This window comes from Chelonia mydas, chromosome 4 (assembly GCF_015237465.2).
Source record: "Chelonia mydas isolate rCheMyd1 chromosome 4, rCheMyd1.pri.v2, whole genome shotgun sequence".
NCBI classification, from domain to species: Eukaryota; Metazoa; Chordata; order Testudines; family Cheloniidae; genus Chelonia; species Chelonia mydas.
In genome coordinates this window covers 94,410,042-94,424,644 of record NC_057852.1, presented here as the reverse complement: position 1 = coordinate 94,424,644, position 14,603 = coordinate 94,410,042, and the positions used below count along the sequence as shown (strand labels likewise).

The window sequence follows — 14,603 nt, the reverse complement described above, 5'->3', positions numbered from 1 at the left end:
TGTGATAACAAACACAAGTACAAGCAAATGCCAAGTTATTCTTTCCTTGGGTTCCCATCGTCATCTTCTGCGGGTTTTTCTCTTGGAATTAAGCTATTTGGGGTATGTTTTGTCTTCATTTTGGCAAGCACATATTGGCGCTTAATAAGTAGAATCAAATAACAACAATAGTTGCATCACTTCGCATCACACATTTTCTCTTCTTGTTTGCATTTGTTCTGTCAATGGCCCTTTGAAGGCAAAGTTGCAAGGTGTCCTTTATTTCCTTAAGTTATGTTTTTATGTTAATAAACAACAAGTATAATATGGAAGGCTTGTTTCACTGCTGCCCTGTACCTTCTGTAGTCATTTACCCTAATGCAGAGTGAGTGGAAAGTGGGTATAAAATGCTGCCAGGTCAGAATAGAAGCATTTTACACCTCTTTTGCATTGGTGGAAATGGCTATACAATGTGCAGGACAACTGTGAATCAGACTTTGATTGTTTAATTTTTTAAAATGGAAAACCTCTAAAACTCTCTCAAAACATAAACGCAACCCTTAATAATTTATTTGAGTTGTCTTCTTGTTGCTGTGTTATGAAAAGTAAGTGAAGTTCTATGTGTATCTTTCCCTCTTGGTGGAGGTGGATGAATACAGCAAATATTTTTCCATAAATAATCAGTGGAATTTTTAAAAGAATTTGGTCAGTTCATGCTTGTGCCCCTTTTGCGTTTGTTCCCTGACAACACTAGTGTGATCAAGGTGTGCTGAAGTTCAGCAAAACCAAAATTTCAAAGTTGCCCTCACAAGCATTCACAGCAATCAGCTATTAAATTTTCAAAGGCAAGTATTTGCACCACAAGTGCTTGTGGGGCTCCTTCAACAAGGAAGTAGAAACACATAGCATGTGGCTCATCTGAGCAATCACTACTAACCCGGGCCCCAATCCTGCAAAGACTTACAAAGGTGATTAGTTTTACACACTCTGAATAGTTTCACTGAGGTCAGTGGGACTACTCACCCAGCACAGAGTTAAACGTGTGCATAACTCTTTGCAGGATCGGGGCCCTAGTCAATTCAGATAGTGAACACTGAATACCTACACACAACTATTCACTATCAATCCACAGAGGTAAAATACTTAGCAGAAAATTCACTGAATAGTTTTGAAAAAAATCAATGAATATTCCTCAAAGAGAAAAATGGGTAAAAACATTTATTACAATCTAGTTTATCATTATGTTTATTATTCAGTTCTGCCTTTACAATGTTGTTTCTTGAGCCTTTTTATGACTGCATTCTTCAGTTTTTTTTCACTATTAGAGGATTCTGCCTCTTAAAATGTTAAAACATACCCAAACATTTTATTCTCTTCTGATGGCTTGATACTCCCAATAGTACTTTTTGAAATATTTTATGCATTTTGTGCTCCAGCACTGTTACAAAATTGTTGGGTTGCTGTAATACTAACAGCAGTGAATAGATTTTTTTTTCCTGTATACAAAATGGGTGAGATCTGTACTTTGCTGGCACAAATGCAGTTCTGCCTTTCAGGAGACATATTTAGTAGTTACCTTTGCTTTGAGCAGTGTTTTTTTCTGCAGTGACAGCAGGCAGTGGTTTCGTGGCAATTTTAGACTCTAGCATTACTGTACATTATGTACAGTACAATGAGGCTTTGCAGAGCCACATTTATTTAAAAAAAGAAACCAAACAGAATGAGGTTTCTAGTTTGCTTACTTTGTATTGTAACAACTTTGCTCTTGCTGTCCATCTTTGGCAATTCTTCAACATTATAAACAAAGGCTGTTCAACCTCTTAAGAAAAAGGAAAGACTTTTTTTAATGTTCATGTAAAATGCCAAATTGAACATTACTTACATTAAAACAATGACTTTAAACTTTTCACTTGAGTTACTATGCCTATAAAATACTGCATTGTTGTTGCTTTTCACTTACCCCTTCCACAATACATATTATCCCCATCGAAACACTGCAAGTACACAATCATTTTTTAAAATGACATTTTATTTTGCAGATTTCCTCCCTAAAATGCCTTATTTTTACTAGTATCTGAGCAAAATGTTTAAGATTTGAGACTTTTAGAATGTCATTATTAAAGTTATCATCCTGTTTCTATTTCTTTATCCATCATCCATTAAGAAAATAAAAGGTAAATCACAATCTATTTTTTGTTAATGGAGTTTAATGTGAATCTAGGAGGACTAAAAGTAAAAACACCCACACAAATAGAGTATAATCAGGCTGCCACAAAGTACATTTCAGAAAACAGTCAGAAGTGCAAAAAGTCCATAAAGTAGAGCACAGGGATAAGCCACGAGAAGCTGCTGGCCTTCCATGGCTAATGCAGAGATAAAAATTTTGGAAGCTGACAGACTGCACCATCCAATAATAATCAGAGCTAATGAAGTTCCAAGTATCCCCCTATGAAGCAAAAATAAAACAAGGGGAATCCACTGGTTAACATGTGCAGAATGAAATCTTATCAGAGTCTAGCTCATGTCTAAGATCTTGTTGTTAATAAGGCAGTAGTCACTGGTACAAACAAGGAATGACTTATGTAATGAAAGTCAAGGTTGAACAGTGAATTAAAACAATAAAACATCAAGCAAAATGGCATTGCTCCATTTCAGATGGAAACAACAGCTCTGTCAATGGTATTACTTGGAAGACTAGCAAGCTTCCAACTACTTTGTCCAGGTCTGTAAGCAAAACTGGGCTGTGAGCTTTTAAATTTCAAAGTGAACAGAAATCCTCAGCAGCTAAAAGCAACATGCACAATATGTTACGATTTAAATGGAGCTATATGGATTTGCACTTTTTACCAAGGCAGCCTCCTGATCTAGAGGCCATGTGTGGTAGGGAACATGAGCTTGAGAAAAGACAATGTCTTGTATCACTCACTTGTGATCAGTCACACTGGCCCTTACCTAATTCCTTCTCTGCCCCATTGGCATAGAGCACATACTAGAAGTGTGTCAGGAGAAGGAAAGGATGTAGCAGGTGCATGCTGTGCAGTAGCAATTCCCATCTAGCATAATAGCACTTTGGGTAGCGTTGAGAAATTGGTGCAATTTAGAGTAGAACTGTGGCGGCTCTGCTTTGCACTGGGGGCCAAACTGGCCAATCCAGGCTGGCTCCAGGATTGATAGTGATGGAAAGATGGCATAAAGTCACCTTTTCCCCAGTCAGCCAAGAGCTGCTTAGCTGCACTTAAAGATTCATTTCTCAGTCTAACAGCACATTTCTGCTGGAATAAATGGTTTAGCACCAGTATGGCCCTAGTGCCAGTGGTGTCTATGAAGGCCAAATCCTCAGGCACCTTCCAGGAGCACAAAAGTCTCAAAATGCAAGGAAAATGCTGTGTTTATGATGCATTGAAGGACTGGACAACAGAGCCTATTCAGGCAGGCTGCATTTGTGTGCCATGGAGCCAAACTCGGAGGTAGCAATTTGCACAGGAACATGGAAGGGGATTTGTGGTTAGTACCAGGATAGGTGCTTTGGATCTGCACACAGCATGGAGCTACTGACCAGAGCACAAAGTTGGAGAATAATTGCTGACCACGTCTTCACATACCCTGTAGATGGGCCCACATCTGTGAACCAGTTGCTGCAAACTGGGCCCGAGGATTCCATTCTTCAGCCTCACGCTCACTTACCTTAGCACACAGCCCAAATAAATGGGATATTCACTCTGTTCAAGGATTTTGTCTAAAGAAGGGTTTTCGGGGTGGGGATGAGGAAGGGAGATCAGCAAACTGCTTATTTAAATCTATTCTTATCAGACACTATTACCCCTAGAAAATGTAATCAGCTTGTGATTAGGCACGTTGCCATCTTAGATTGACATGAGTAGCTCTGTGAAAAACTGAATTTTGTTTCACAAATATTTCCATGAAAATTTTGGCCATTTCTTTTGTGCATTTTGCACCCTCCTTATCCCAAATTTTGTTTCATTCAAAGTTAAAATGAAATTGCTAATTTTGCATCAAAAATATGAAAAAATGACAATTTTCATGTTTATGACCTAACAGCTATCTTTGCTAAGAGAATGAGCTCGGTTTCAATTACAGAATTCTCTCTGTAACTTATCTTAGGTAAATTTTCTGTGAAAAGAGACCAAACTAAAGCTATTCACAAAATTTAAAATTAGAAATTGACAAAATGCTTAATCAAAATTTCAAACTTTGACCAAAGAAGAAAAAAAAAAAAAATCACAAAACATAATGTTTTCTCTGATGATTTTGATCAACTGTATTTAAAAAACAAATAAATGCTTCCTTGAAAACTGCCAGTTCCCTTTAATAGCTTGCAGTTAGATGACCTCAGTATTTGTAGTATTGAAGGCATTTTCTATTGTAAGTAAGGACGCACAAGGGAACATTGCAGATACTGATGTAATCTTATCTATTTCTGATAAAACTGGCAAGTTTTAAGAGCTACCACTGTAAATATTTTTGGATTTCTAAAGATAGACTTTTAGTAGGTTTACAGCGTATTACAAATGTACCGTATGTGCTTGGGGATTTTCTGAAGCAGACACCAGCACCCTGATCAACTGTAACAGCTGCTTTGGAGTTAGCCCCATCTGTACTGTAAATACATATGTGCACCTTTTATAAATCCAGATTATTAAACAGGTTAATCAAGTAAATATATATATATACTGTTGAGACAACAGAGGGTTCCCTGACTGTCCATCATGTCAGGGAGAACATAGAAACTCTTGAATACATGGATTATGGCCAGGATAGACCATAACAGATCCATGGAAATGTGAGGCAAGGGCACTGTCAGTGTGCTAAAAATGCTTATGCCAACAAAAACATTTGCTGAAAAACAATATTTACACTTAATTGCTGCTTTTCTAAATAAAGTAACTGAGAGCAGATTTACATTTTCTAGCTACAGTCTAACTATGCAAGGCACATTCCATATCTTTTGGTGTTAAAAACAAAATAGAAATAAAATAGACCGGCTTTAAGTTTAATAAATGGGGAGATACTATTTATTATCTATATTGCTGTGGTGCCGAGAGGTTCCAGTCAGGGCCCTGAACTTCTTGTTCTTGGCACTGTACAGAGGCAGACACAGACCCTGTCTCAAAGAGCTTACAGTCCAACAGGCAGTCCAATACATGTATAGTCATACTATTTTTTTAAACCTTGCAATTAGTTATAGTAATTTTTTGCCGAGTTGCCTCAACTACCCCTCAGTCACCTGCTCTATTGCACCTTAGGCTAGTCATTAAGGGTTTGCTAATTTCTCATAGGTGTGACAACAGAGCTGGGTCATGACAAGGGATGGCAATGAGAGGATGTGATGCTGTCTGGAGTGGTTCACAACCATGAGTGCCAACTTCAGGGCAATATGGGTGAGGTAATATCTTTTATTGGACCAACTTCTGTTGATAAAAGAGACAAGCTTTCGAGCTTACACAGAGCTCTTCTTCAGGTCTGGGGATCATACTGTGGCACTATAAGTACTTTTCCCAGACCTGAAGAAGAGCTCTGTGTAAGCTCGAAAGCTTATCTGTCTCACCAACAGAAGTTAGTCCAATAAAAGATATTACCTCACCCACCTTGTCTTTCTAATATCCTGGGATCGACAGAGATACAACAACACTACTGACCTCAGGGCAGACTGTTAAAACACGGCAGAGACCCCAAACTGGTTGTATAATCTATAATTAGATTTCACCAACCCAGTAACAAGTGTGAACTCCTAAAGCAGTATAACAATCTTACCATGGAGTCAGAGACAGTCCCCTTGGGCACTCCAATCTATCTTGCCACCCAGGAAAGATGGACTTAGTGATAGATGGTTGCTCTACACCAAAGATCACAAAATATTCAGATTATTCCCAGTCCCAAATGACTAGTCACTCACCCCAGGTCACGTTGTACCTTAGATCTCACACCAAAGACAATGTTTGTTGCCAATCCTATAGTAAACTATCAAAGGATTTATTAACTAAGAAAAGAAATGAGGATCATTACAAGGTTAAAGCAGGCGAGCATAAATACACAAATGAGTTAGTCTTATGGTTTTAAAAGGTGAGAGAGTTATAGTAAACTGTCAGCTCGGAATATCTTTTAGGGCTAACCCAGACTGACCCTAGGGATTTCTGCTTCAGTTTTGTAGCTCCAGCCTTGTGAGAGTCGAAACAGAAAAAAAGATTAAAATTTTTCTTTATCAGTTATTTTTATTTCCTTCTTCCAGAATTCAAGCTGATGGGATGAGCCCTTTTGCATATAGTCTTTGCATGGGTGCAAAAGGGCAATTAACAAAGTTTTTGTATTTTGATGGCCCATTTAGTTTTTATCGGCAGGAGACAATCCCTCCTGACTGGGTTCACAGTTTAAGAGCAAACATTTTTTACAGTTACAAAACAAAAACTTAAATATTACCTTATAGCAGGTGATGAAGAAGTTATAAGCGAGGTTAATGTATGCAGCAACTTAATAAATTCTAAACACATTGTTATAAGGCTAATATCCATCTTAACCATACTAACACATAGGTGAAACAGGCTAGTTTCCAGCAATGAATTTGTCAGTGCTTGGCTGAGGCCTATAACCTTGGCAAGAGTTGGCACCTGGTCTGCCAGTGTCACAGGATAGTAGATTTATGTTGCTGAAGGCAGTTGAAATTAGAGATGGGCCAGTACTAAAACCATTTACCCAAACCCACCCAAACACGGAGGGTTGGTACAAAAAAGTTGAAACCTGGATTTGAACCAGTAGTGGTGTGGTTTTACAAAACAAAAAACAGAGTAAAGGAGATCTGTCAAAATCAAAGCCAGCATCGGTTTTGAGCACAACTTTATTTTAAATAAAGATAGTTCCAAACTGGAACTATTTATCCAAATTCACCAAACTTTGGGGCTCATATAAAGTGGGACAGATCTCTGAACCATTCTAGAACTAAAAGTACACACACACCCCCTCTCTCTCACACACACAATTTGTCCATTTCCACCTGAAAATACTAACATTCTTTTTTGTTCCTTCATGTACTGATATTTTCCTTCCAATTTTTAGCGATATAAAGTATCCTCTAGTCTTAGCATTAAAAACTTTGTATAACGCTAGTCTAAATTATAGTAATCCTTATGGGTTCTGCCATAATACTCTGATACTTACTGTAGTGAGAAGAAGACTGCACAGCTGGACAGGACCACCATGGGTAGCAGGCAGTAGCCCAGTACACTGGCAACACAGCCATACGAGACACCTGCTATGCTCATCAGGTTCAGTAAAGCATGTATTCCTAGGCACCCAACAGCACTGATGCCATATACGTAGCCAAAGTGAACTTTTCCTGCCTGAAATAAATATGAGTAAGTACAAAACAGCACACATGTACCATAAATCATGAAACACTGGGAGGAAACAGAATGAAAGCATGAGGTGTGATCCTCTTTCTGCTTATACAAATTTTACACTTACTTCAGTTATGCCATTTTACATGTGATCAGAATCAAGGCCAGTATTTTGGGATTTTTGCTCCCCTCAAATCAAAATATCCCAAGATAAATGTTTCATTAATAATTTATATTTTAATTTGCATTGAATGGATAGAAATACAGAACCCAATTCTCCATTTCCTTGTACTAATCAGGCTCCAATGAAGGACAGGAAATGGTTAGGGAGACTCAGGAAGGTGTTAGGAGTCCGAAGATAAAAACAACTAAATTAAACTTTTGGTTAAATATCAGGAAAATCTGTCGGACTAGGAGATGCGAGGCTGTGGGCCTCCCAAGAAAAGTGATGGGAGGCCCGTCACTTCAGACATTTCATACTAGATTGGTTAGTGGGGATGCCGTACTACTTTTTTGTAATTATGTATCAATGTTTTCTTAAAAATTACCAAGGCCACAGTCTGTTTAGTAGATAGCAACACTTCTGTTTTCCTTTGTGCATTGGGGACATCATGTACCCTTTCATTACAGCAGTTTGAATCTTTCATAACAAAACACCATACTTGGCAAGACTTGGAGTCTCTTTCCCCTACAAACCCTAAACTCTGACCAGGCTTGACAAGTTTGTGAACCTTTGGGGGACGTATGTTGAATTTCACTGTGAATTTATCCCCTCCTTCCCTTGGCTACCATAGGAAAGTCACTGTTTGCTTTTGAACCCAACCCTAGCATGTATAGCACAAAGTATTGTGACTCTGCTTCTTCATGGTATATGTTCTCTGCCACATTAATCTTTCTAGTAACCATCAGCAAATCTTTTTTTGCTCCATTTAGAGAGTGATTCTCCAGCTCTTTTTCAGAATTTCTTTTTAGTGAATGTAATGCTTGTGAAAGGTACCTGGCCTGACAGCTCTGGAGACATATCTTCTAATTTATCCACAAAGCAAGTACAATACAGGCAGCAGCCACAGCACAAATTTTCTCATGACGTTCCAATTCTAATTTTGATGAATCACCTCTAGCTGTGAGAGAGTAGCTCAGTACCCATTCCACATAAAATGTTTGACCTCTCAGGCTGCTAACAAGTGGACTGAATGCTGACAGTTGGGGTAGTATTGAGATTTTGACACCTGTTTTTTTAGGAATTAGAGTTCTGGGTTGTAGCCCAAGGTCATCAACTTTGCGCCTCTGGCACAATGGAACTTCTTACCATAAGGATAAAGCTTGTCTATGCAGGAGGCAGAACTTTCTCAGAGGCTGGCTCAAGATTGTAGAACTAACTCCTCAAGGAACTAAGGGCCATCACAAACCACACCACCTTCCACTCCAAGTGAAAGGCACATTTCTTTGACCTCGCTTTCTAAACATAAACATACTCCAACATGAGTATAATATATATATGAAAAATACATTTGTATAGATCGTAAAAAAATCCCAAATAAGATATTCTACTGAACACACAATTCTCCCCCTGGAGAGACGATGAAAGAACAAACATGAGAGATGTTAGTCATTTTGCTTAACACATTCCGGGAATGTGCTCAGATACTACGGTGATGAGCATGGTATAAGTACCTATATGGATTAGATTAGAATAGAAATTGCACCGACCTCACCACCATCATTTCCAATAGTCCAATCAACAGTCTTTAGATTAGGTAGCAACAAGCTGCAGGCACCACTGATCTGTGCCAGATTTGAAACAGTGACCAAGAAATAAAAAGCTCTATATCTCATTACTGACAGTATATCTACATGGGAGATGGAAGGTATAGTTTCCAGTTCAATTAGACATACCCAGATTAGCTCGCATCAAGCTAGTGTGCTAAAAGTAGAATTGTAGCTGCAGTGTCACAGGCAGTTAGCCTTCTGAAGTACGAGTCTATCCAAGAACTAACCCAACTCACCACCGCGGCTACACTGTTATTTTTAGTGCGATAGCTTGATCAGAACTAGCACAGATACATCTACACCAGCTGGAAATTACACCTCTGGCTCCAGTGTAGAATACTGTATCTTTCTCCATCCTGATATAGACCATGCTGATATTGGTTAGGGCACCTTACCTCTTCTCAAGCCTCTGTTATAGCCCTTTCATATTAACCTAAAATATATGCATATTTTTAAAACCCTAATTGTTACATCAGATTACTAACAACTACCATTGGAGTCATTGCAGGTTTTTAATAGGTTTAACGTTTCCAATTGGTTTGGGCAATAGTTTTTAGAGATCAACTGATACATGCTGTATTGCAGACAGATGCAACAACAATCATCAGCTAATATTTTATATTGTTTCAGAGTATTTAATTAATTGACACAGCCCTACTTAGAAGCTTAATCTAAGATTAACAAATTACTATGGACAGAGACAAAAGAAGGGAGGTTAGCAGCTAAATGAAAATTCCACTTCGAGCACTGTTTGATTTACAGAGAATTTATGTCTGGTGCAGTAGAAAGGAGGGGAAAAAAAAAAGAGGATATAACTGAAGGTGATGGCCCTGATTTTCTTCTCACACCATTTTTGCACCAGTGTAGCTCCCCTGACTTCAATGGGGATAGTCCCAAAGTACATGAGATCAGAATCAGGCACTACTAGTTTGGCAGAATTTGAACTGGGATGTGTTAAAGTTAGTGCACTCAGTCTTGTGGAAGGAACAAAATTAAAATAAAATAAAAATCTTGGGCCTGGATTCTCCACTGCCTTTCATTTGTGTTCTCAGACATGTGTAAAGTGAGTATAAAATGCTACCACTTGTGCAAGTGAATGCAGAAGTTTGATTTGGTGGCATTTTATACCCACTCTCCACGAATGTGAGTACGGCACGGTGCAGAGCAGTGGAGACCCAAGGCCTCTGGGTCTGATTCTGCTGTCTGTCATCTCCAACTGTAATGGAGTTGCCTGCATGAGAGGAGAATCAGGCATTACTCCCACTCTCACAATCCTTACTAGTGTCCTTCCCTTTTTACTAATCTTCAAAAGAAAGGCTACCATTTGAAGAATTTTTCCATAGTAATAAGCTTAAAACAAAATGTAATTTATAAATTATTTTCTGGAACAAGCCTTCAGTTAAATTATGTTACTATTGCTATTATAAGAGAATTATTTCATTCAGAAGTATACCACAGCTTGCGAGGCTGAAAAGCCAGTTCAGCATTCAAATATATCAGAGATAAAACCAAACAACTTGAAATTGTTAGATGGCATATGAAATCCTGCATTCTTACAGGTCAGAAGTTTTGACAATAGTCTGGCACAGCCATATGGGTTTGAACCATTTTTTGTTTACTGAACCTTATCATTAGCATGACTGTAATTTCTAGGAGCCCTAGTCATTGACTAGGGCCCCATTGTCCTACACACTTTACACAGAAAAAAAGGATGGTTCGTGCCTCAGTCTGCCCATCGGCCCTGATTCACTATCGCATTATTACAGTTTCACTTACTCATTGGAGTCACAGCAGGGGTGAAAGTAAGTTAAAGGACTTACCGGTACGCCAGAGTCCTGAGCAGGGGGCATGGCCTCAACCGGAAGAGGCAGGGCCTTAAATCCCTGGGCCCTTTAAATCTTGATTTAAAGGACCTGGGGCTCCAGCTGTGGTAGTGGCAGCTGGGAACCCTGGGCCCTTTAAATCACCCCCGAGCTACCAGCTGCAGAGGTGGCTGGGAGCCCCGGGGCTCGGGGGCGATTTAAAGGGCCCAGGGCTCCAGCTGCTGCTACCGCAGCAGAGCCCTGGGCCCTTTAAATCACTAAGGAGCCCTGGGGGATCCCGGCTGCCACCGCTACCCCAGGGCTCTGGGCTGTGGCAGAGCTTTAAAGGGCCTGGGGCTCCACTGTGGTAGTAGCTGCCAGAGCCCCGAGCCCTTTAAATCCCCACCTGAGCCCAGTTGCCCAAGCCCTGGGGTAGGGTCGGCTGGGCTCCATCCGGAATTTAAAGTGCCCCGGGGCTCCAGCCGCCGCTACCGCCCCGGCCCTTTAAATCCCCGCCGGAGCCCCACCGCGCTACCCCAGAGCTTTAAATTGCCATCTGGGAAAGCCGGTCCCGGTACGGCGAGCTGGTATGCCGTACCAGGGCGTACCAGCTTACTTTCACCTCTGAGTCACACTGGCCTAAAACTGGGGTAACAGGTGAATCAGGCCTCATATTTCTACACCTCAGGATGAGCAGTCTCAGCGCCTACATTTCTAATGATGTTTTAGAATATAGTATTTTAGTAACATTTGCTATAAAAAAAAAAAAGGTGGGGATGCAATAACTGAAAAAACAACAAAATAGCGAATATTTTCTTTCCTCCTCTCCTTTTTTCTGGCATTTCCCACCAGTTTTCTGGGTGTAATCATAGGAATTTAATAGCATTTCTCCTATGGCCTTCTTCTACCTGGCCTCCACTCTCTTTTCCTGTTGTTTCCTTACTCTCCCTCCTCACTCTTCTGCCTCCTTCCCTTCAGCTTTTTCATTGATATAAATAACAATACTCGCTATTTATATTGAAGTTCGCATGTTCAAGGCACTCCACAAATATTCCTAGGATCTGTAAGAGTCTTCTGATTCAGCAGTTTATCATAGAGGAAATAGAGAATTAGAGCCTCCCCGCCATCCCCTGAATTAGAGTGCCCCATTGCTAGGGAAGCACTCCATTCCTCAAAATTGCCACGCGTTTTCACTCCCTTTCTGATAAACAGTTGCCAACAACCAGTGCAATGCTTTAGTAGCAAAGGGGATCCCCATTGTCTCTGATCAATGGTTGAATAAGGAGTCTTTGATCGCTTCTTGTTCAGCTTTCCCGCTATCAAACAGCTATGTAAGTAGAGAGGGGTGAGGCAGGAGATGGGGGACGGGAAATAAGAAAGAAGGGAAAAAGTTTAAATACAGCCCATTTTTACGCTTGCAAGGACATCTGGAAAAAAGTACTACCAACATTAATTGACAAGTGTGGCGAGTTTTGAAAACTAAGATATTTTGAAGATTGTTCACATTTTCATATTGTACTGACTTCTAGCTGCACAAGGAGAGATTTTCAAGAATTCTTTCCTTCCCCACAATAATAGTGACAGAGGTCCATTTTGCAATAGCAACAAAACTGAGGGTGTGTGTCATGCTGGAATATCTTCCTAGTCTCATTCCAATTTCAGTGTGGCCCAAGCCCCACAGATCAAAAATCATGTGTCAGATTCTCAAAAATCATGAGACTGGCCCAAAAAAAGCATGAAATTGTAAAATAACCATTATCAAATCACATTTTTTCAGCTGTCTTTTGACTTTAACTCTCCTCTATTCCTCTGCCAATGTGTGTGTGATAACTGCAGGCTGAAAAGCCAACCTCTAATGCACACAAAATTGCATGCCTCCCTGGCTGCTCAGATATAGACTTCGCTTACCCTCTCCTCACCCCTAAGATAAGGGAACTGCCATCTGTTTCCTATTGCTGCCTCCTGCTGCCCCCTGACTTCTCTACCTGGGACCCAGCAGCACCCCTTCTTTGACTTCACCCTTCCCCTGCCTCCTTCTGCCACAGGACCCTTTCTTTGCTATAAGCTCACACAGGAAGGCAGGACTCAGTGGCAGGACAAGTCTGTGTCCTTAGCTCCAAGGCTTTTACACACAACTCTGCCCAGCTCTGAAAATCATGGGATCAGAGGAGCTTCTCACATCATCCCTCCAAAATCCTGTGATTCACGAACAATCTACGTGAGTTGGCAATGCTGACCTCCCCTGGCCGCTCAGAGGGGACTCCTCTTACCTCTTACTCCTCTTACCCTGCCCTGAGGCTGGGGTAGCTACCATTATATCCCTTCAATCTCCCACTCCATCACTGTCCTCCTCACCTCCCCCAGCCTCCCTCTTCCCCCCAAACCCCTCTTTACCCTATTCCCTTGCAACTCCTAAACCTTCTTCCTGTTTTCCGCAGTGCTCTGCCCCTCCTCACTCTCCCCATGTCTTGTTTAGCCTCTTGAACCACAAAGTGGCAGCTATTTTGCCTGTGGGGATGGCTTCAATCTCACTGGAAACAGGGGGAGGTGGCTGCCAACCTTGTTGAGAGAAGTCTCACTTCCACATGCAGACAGACTGTAGGGAAATGGTAGCCATCTTGCTTTTTTCAGCCCCTTTGACAAAAATAGGAGATGGTGCCATTTTGAATAAGGGGGAATTCGTGACTTGGCACTTTTCATCATGTTTTCATGAGACAGGTAAAAAAACCCCAATATCGCTAGAGTCACATTAAAATTGCTAGAGTTGGCAGTATTGCAGCTTAGCTCTTGACCCTGCAAACTGCTCCATGTGGTGGATTCCTTGTGAGTGAGTGGAGTCTCCTTGACACATACATTGTATAAAATCTCTCTCTCTCTCTCTCTCTCTATATATATAGGCACATATCAAGCCTCCAGAAAATGTGCCCTGCTCTTATACTTTTATTGAAAGCATTTTACCTGTGTTACATCAAAGTGTAATTTTATATTTAAATACTGTATATACAAGTTATACAGCAAAGAGATGTTCTTATATTCACTCTCAATAGACACTGAAGAAACATTTCATAGAATCATAGAATAGAATCATAGAATATCAGGGTTGGAAGGGACCTCAGGAGGTCAACTAGTCCAACCCCGTGCACAAAGCAGGACCGATCCCCAATTAAATCATCCCAGCCAGGGCTTTGTCAAGCCTGACCTTAAAAACCTCTAAGGAAGGAGATTCCACCACCTCCCTAGGTAACCCATTCCAGTGCTTCACCAACCTCCTAGTGAAATAGTTTTTCCTAATATCCAACCTAAATCTCCCCTACTGCAACTTGAGACCATTACTCCTTGTTCTGTCATCTGCTACCACTGAGAACAGTCTAGAGCCATCCTCTTTGGAACCCCCTTTCCGGTAGTTGAAAGCAGCTATCAAATCCCCCCTCATTCTTCTTTTCTGCAGACTAAACATCCCCAGTTCCCTCAGCCTCTCCTCATAAGTCATGTGTTCCAGTCCCCTAATCATTTTTGTTGCCCTCCGCTGGACTCTTTCCAATTTTTCTACATCCTTCTTGTAGTGTGGGGCCCAAAATTGGACACAGTACTCCAGATGAGGCCTCAATGTCAAATAAAGGGGAACGATCATGTCCCTCGATCTGCTGGCAATGCCCCTACTTATACATCCCAAAATGCCATTGGCCTTCTTGGCAACAAGGGC

At 40.7% G+C, this 14,603-nt stretch overlaps 1 protein-coding gene across 8 annotated transcripts in view; it reads right to left on the bottom strand.

Moving 5' to 3' along the window:
* Positions 1–1,252: 1,252 nt before the first annotated feature.
* YIPF7 (Yip1 domain family member 7) overlaps positions 1,253–14,603 on the bottom strand; it is a 51,701-nt gene continuing 38,350 nt past the window's right edge. For 4 of the 8 annotated variants that reach the window (XM_043544420.1, XM_037897860.2, XM_037897859.2 and 1 more), the window contains 2 exons: positions 7,150–7,331; positions 1,262–2,425 (listed from right to left, as the gene is read on the bottom strand). In XM_043544420.1, coding sequence (XP_043400355.1) covers positions 2,263–2,425; positions 7,150–7,331 — 345 coding nt within the window. In that variant the 3' untranslated portion in view covers positions 1,262–2,262. Of the gene's footprint in view, positions 2,426–7,149; positions 7,332–14,603 lie in introns of all 8 variants that reach the window. The other 4 variants (XM_043544422.1, XM_043544419.1, XM_043544423.1 and 1 more) reach the window with 4 other exon arrangements.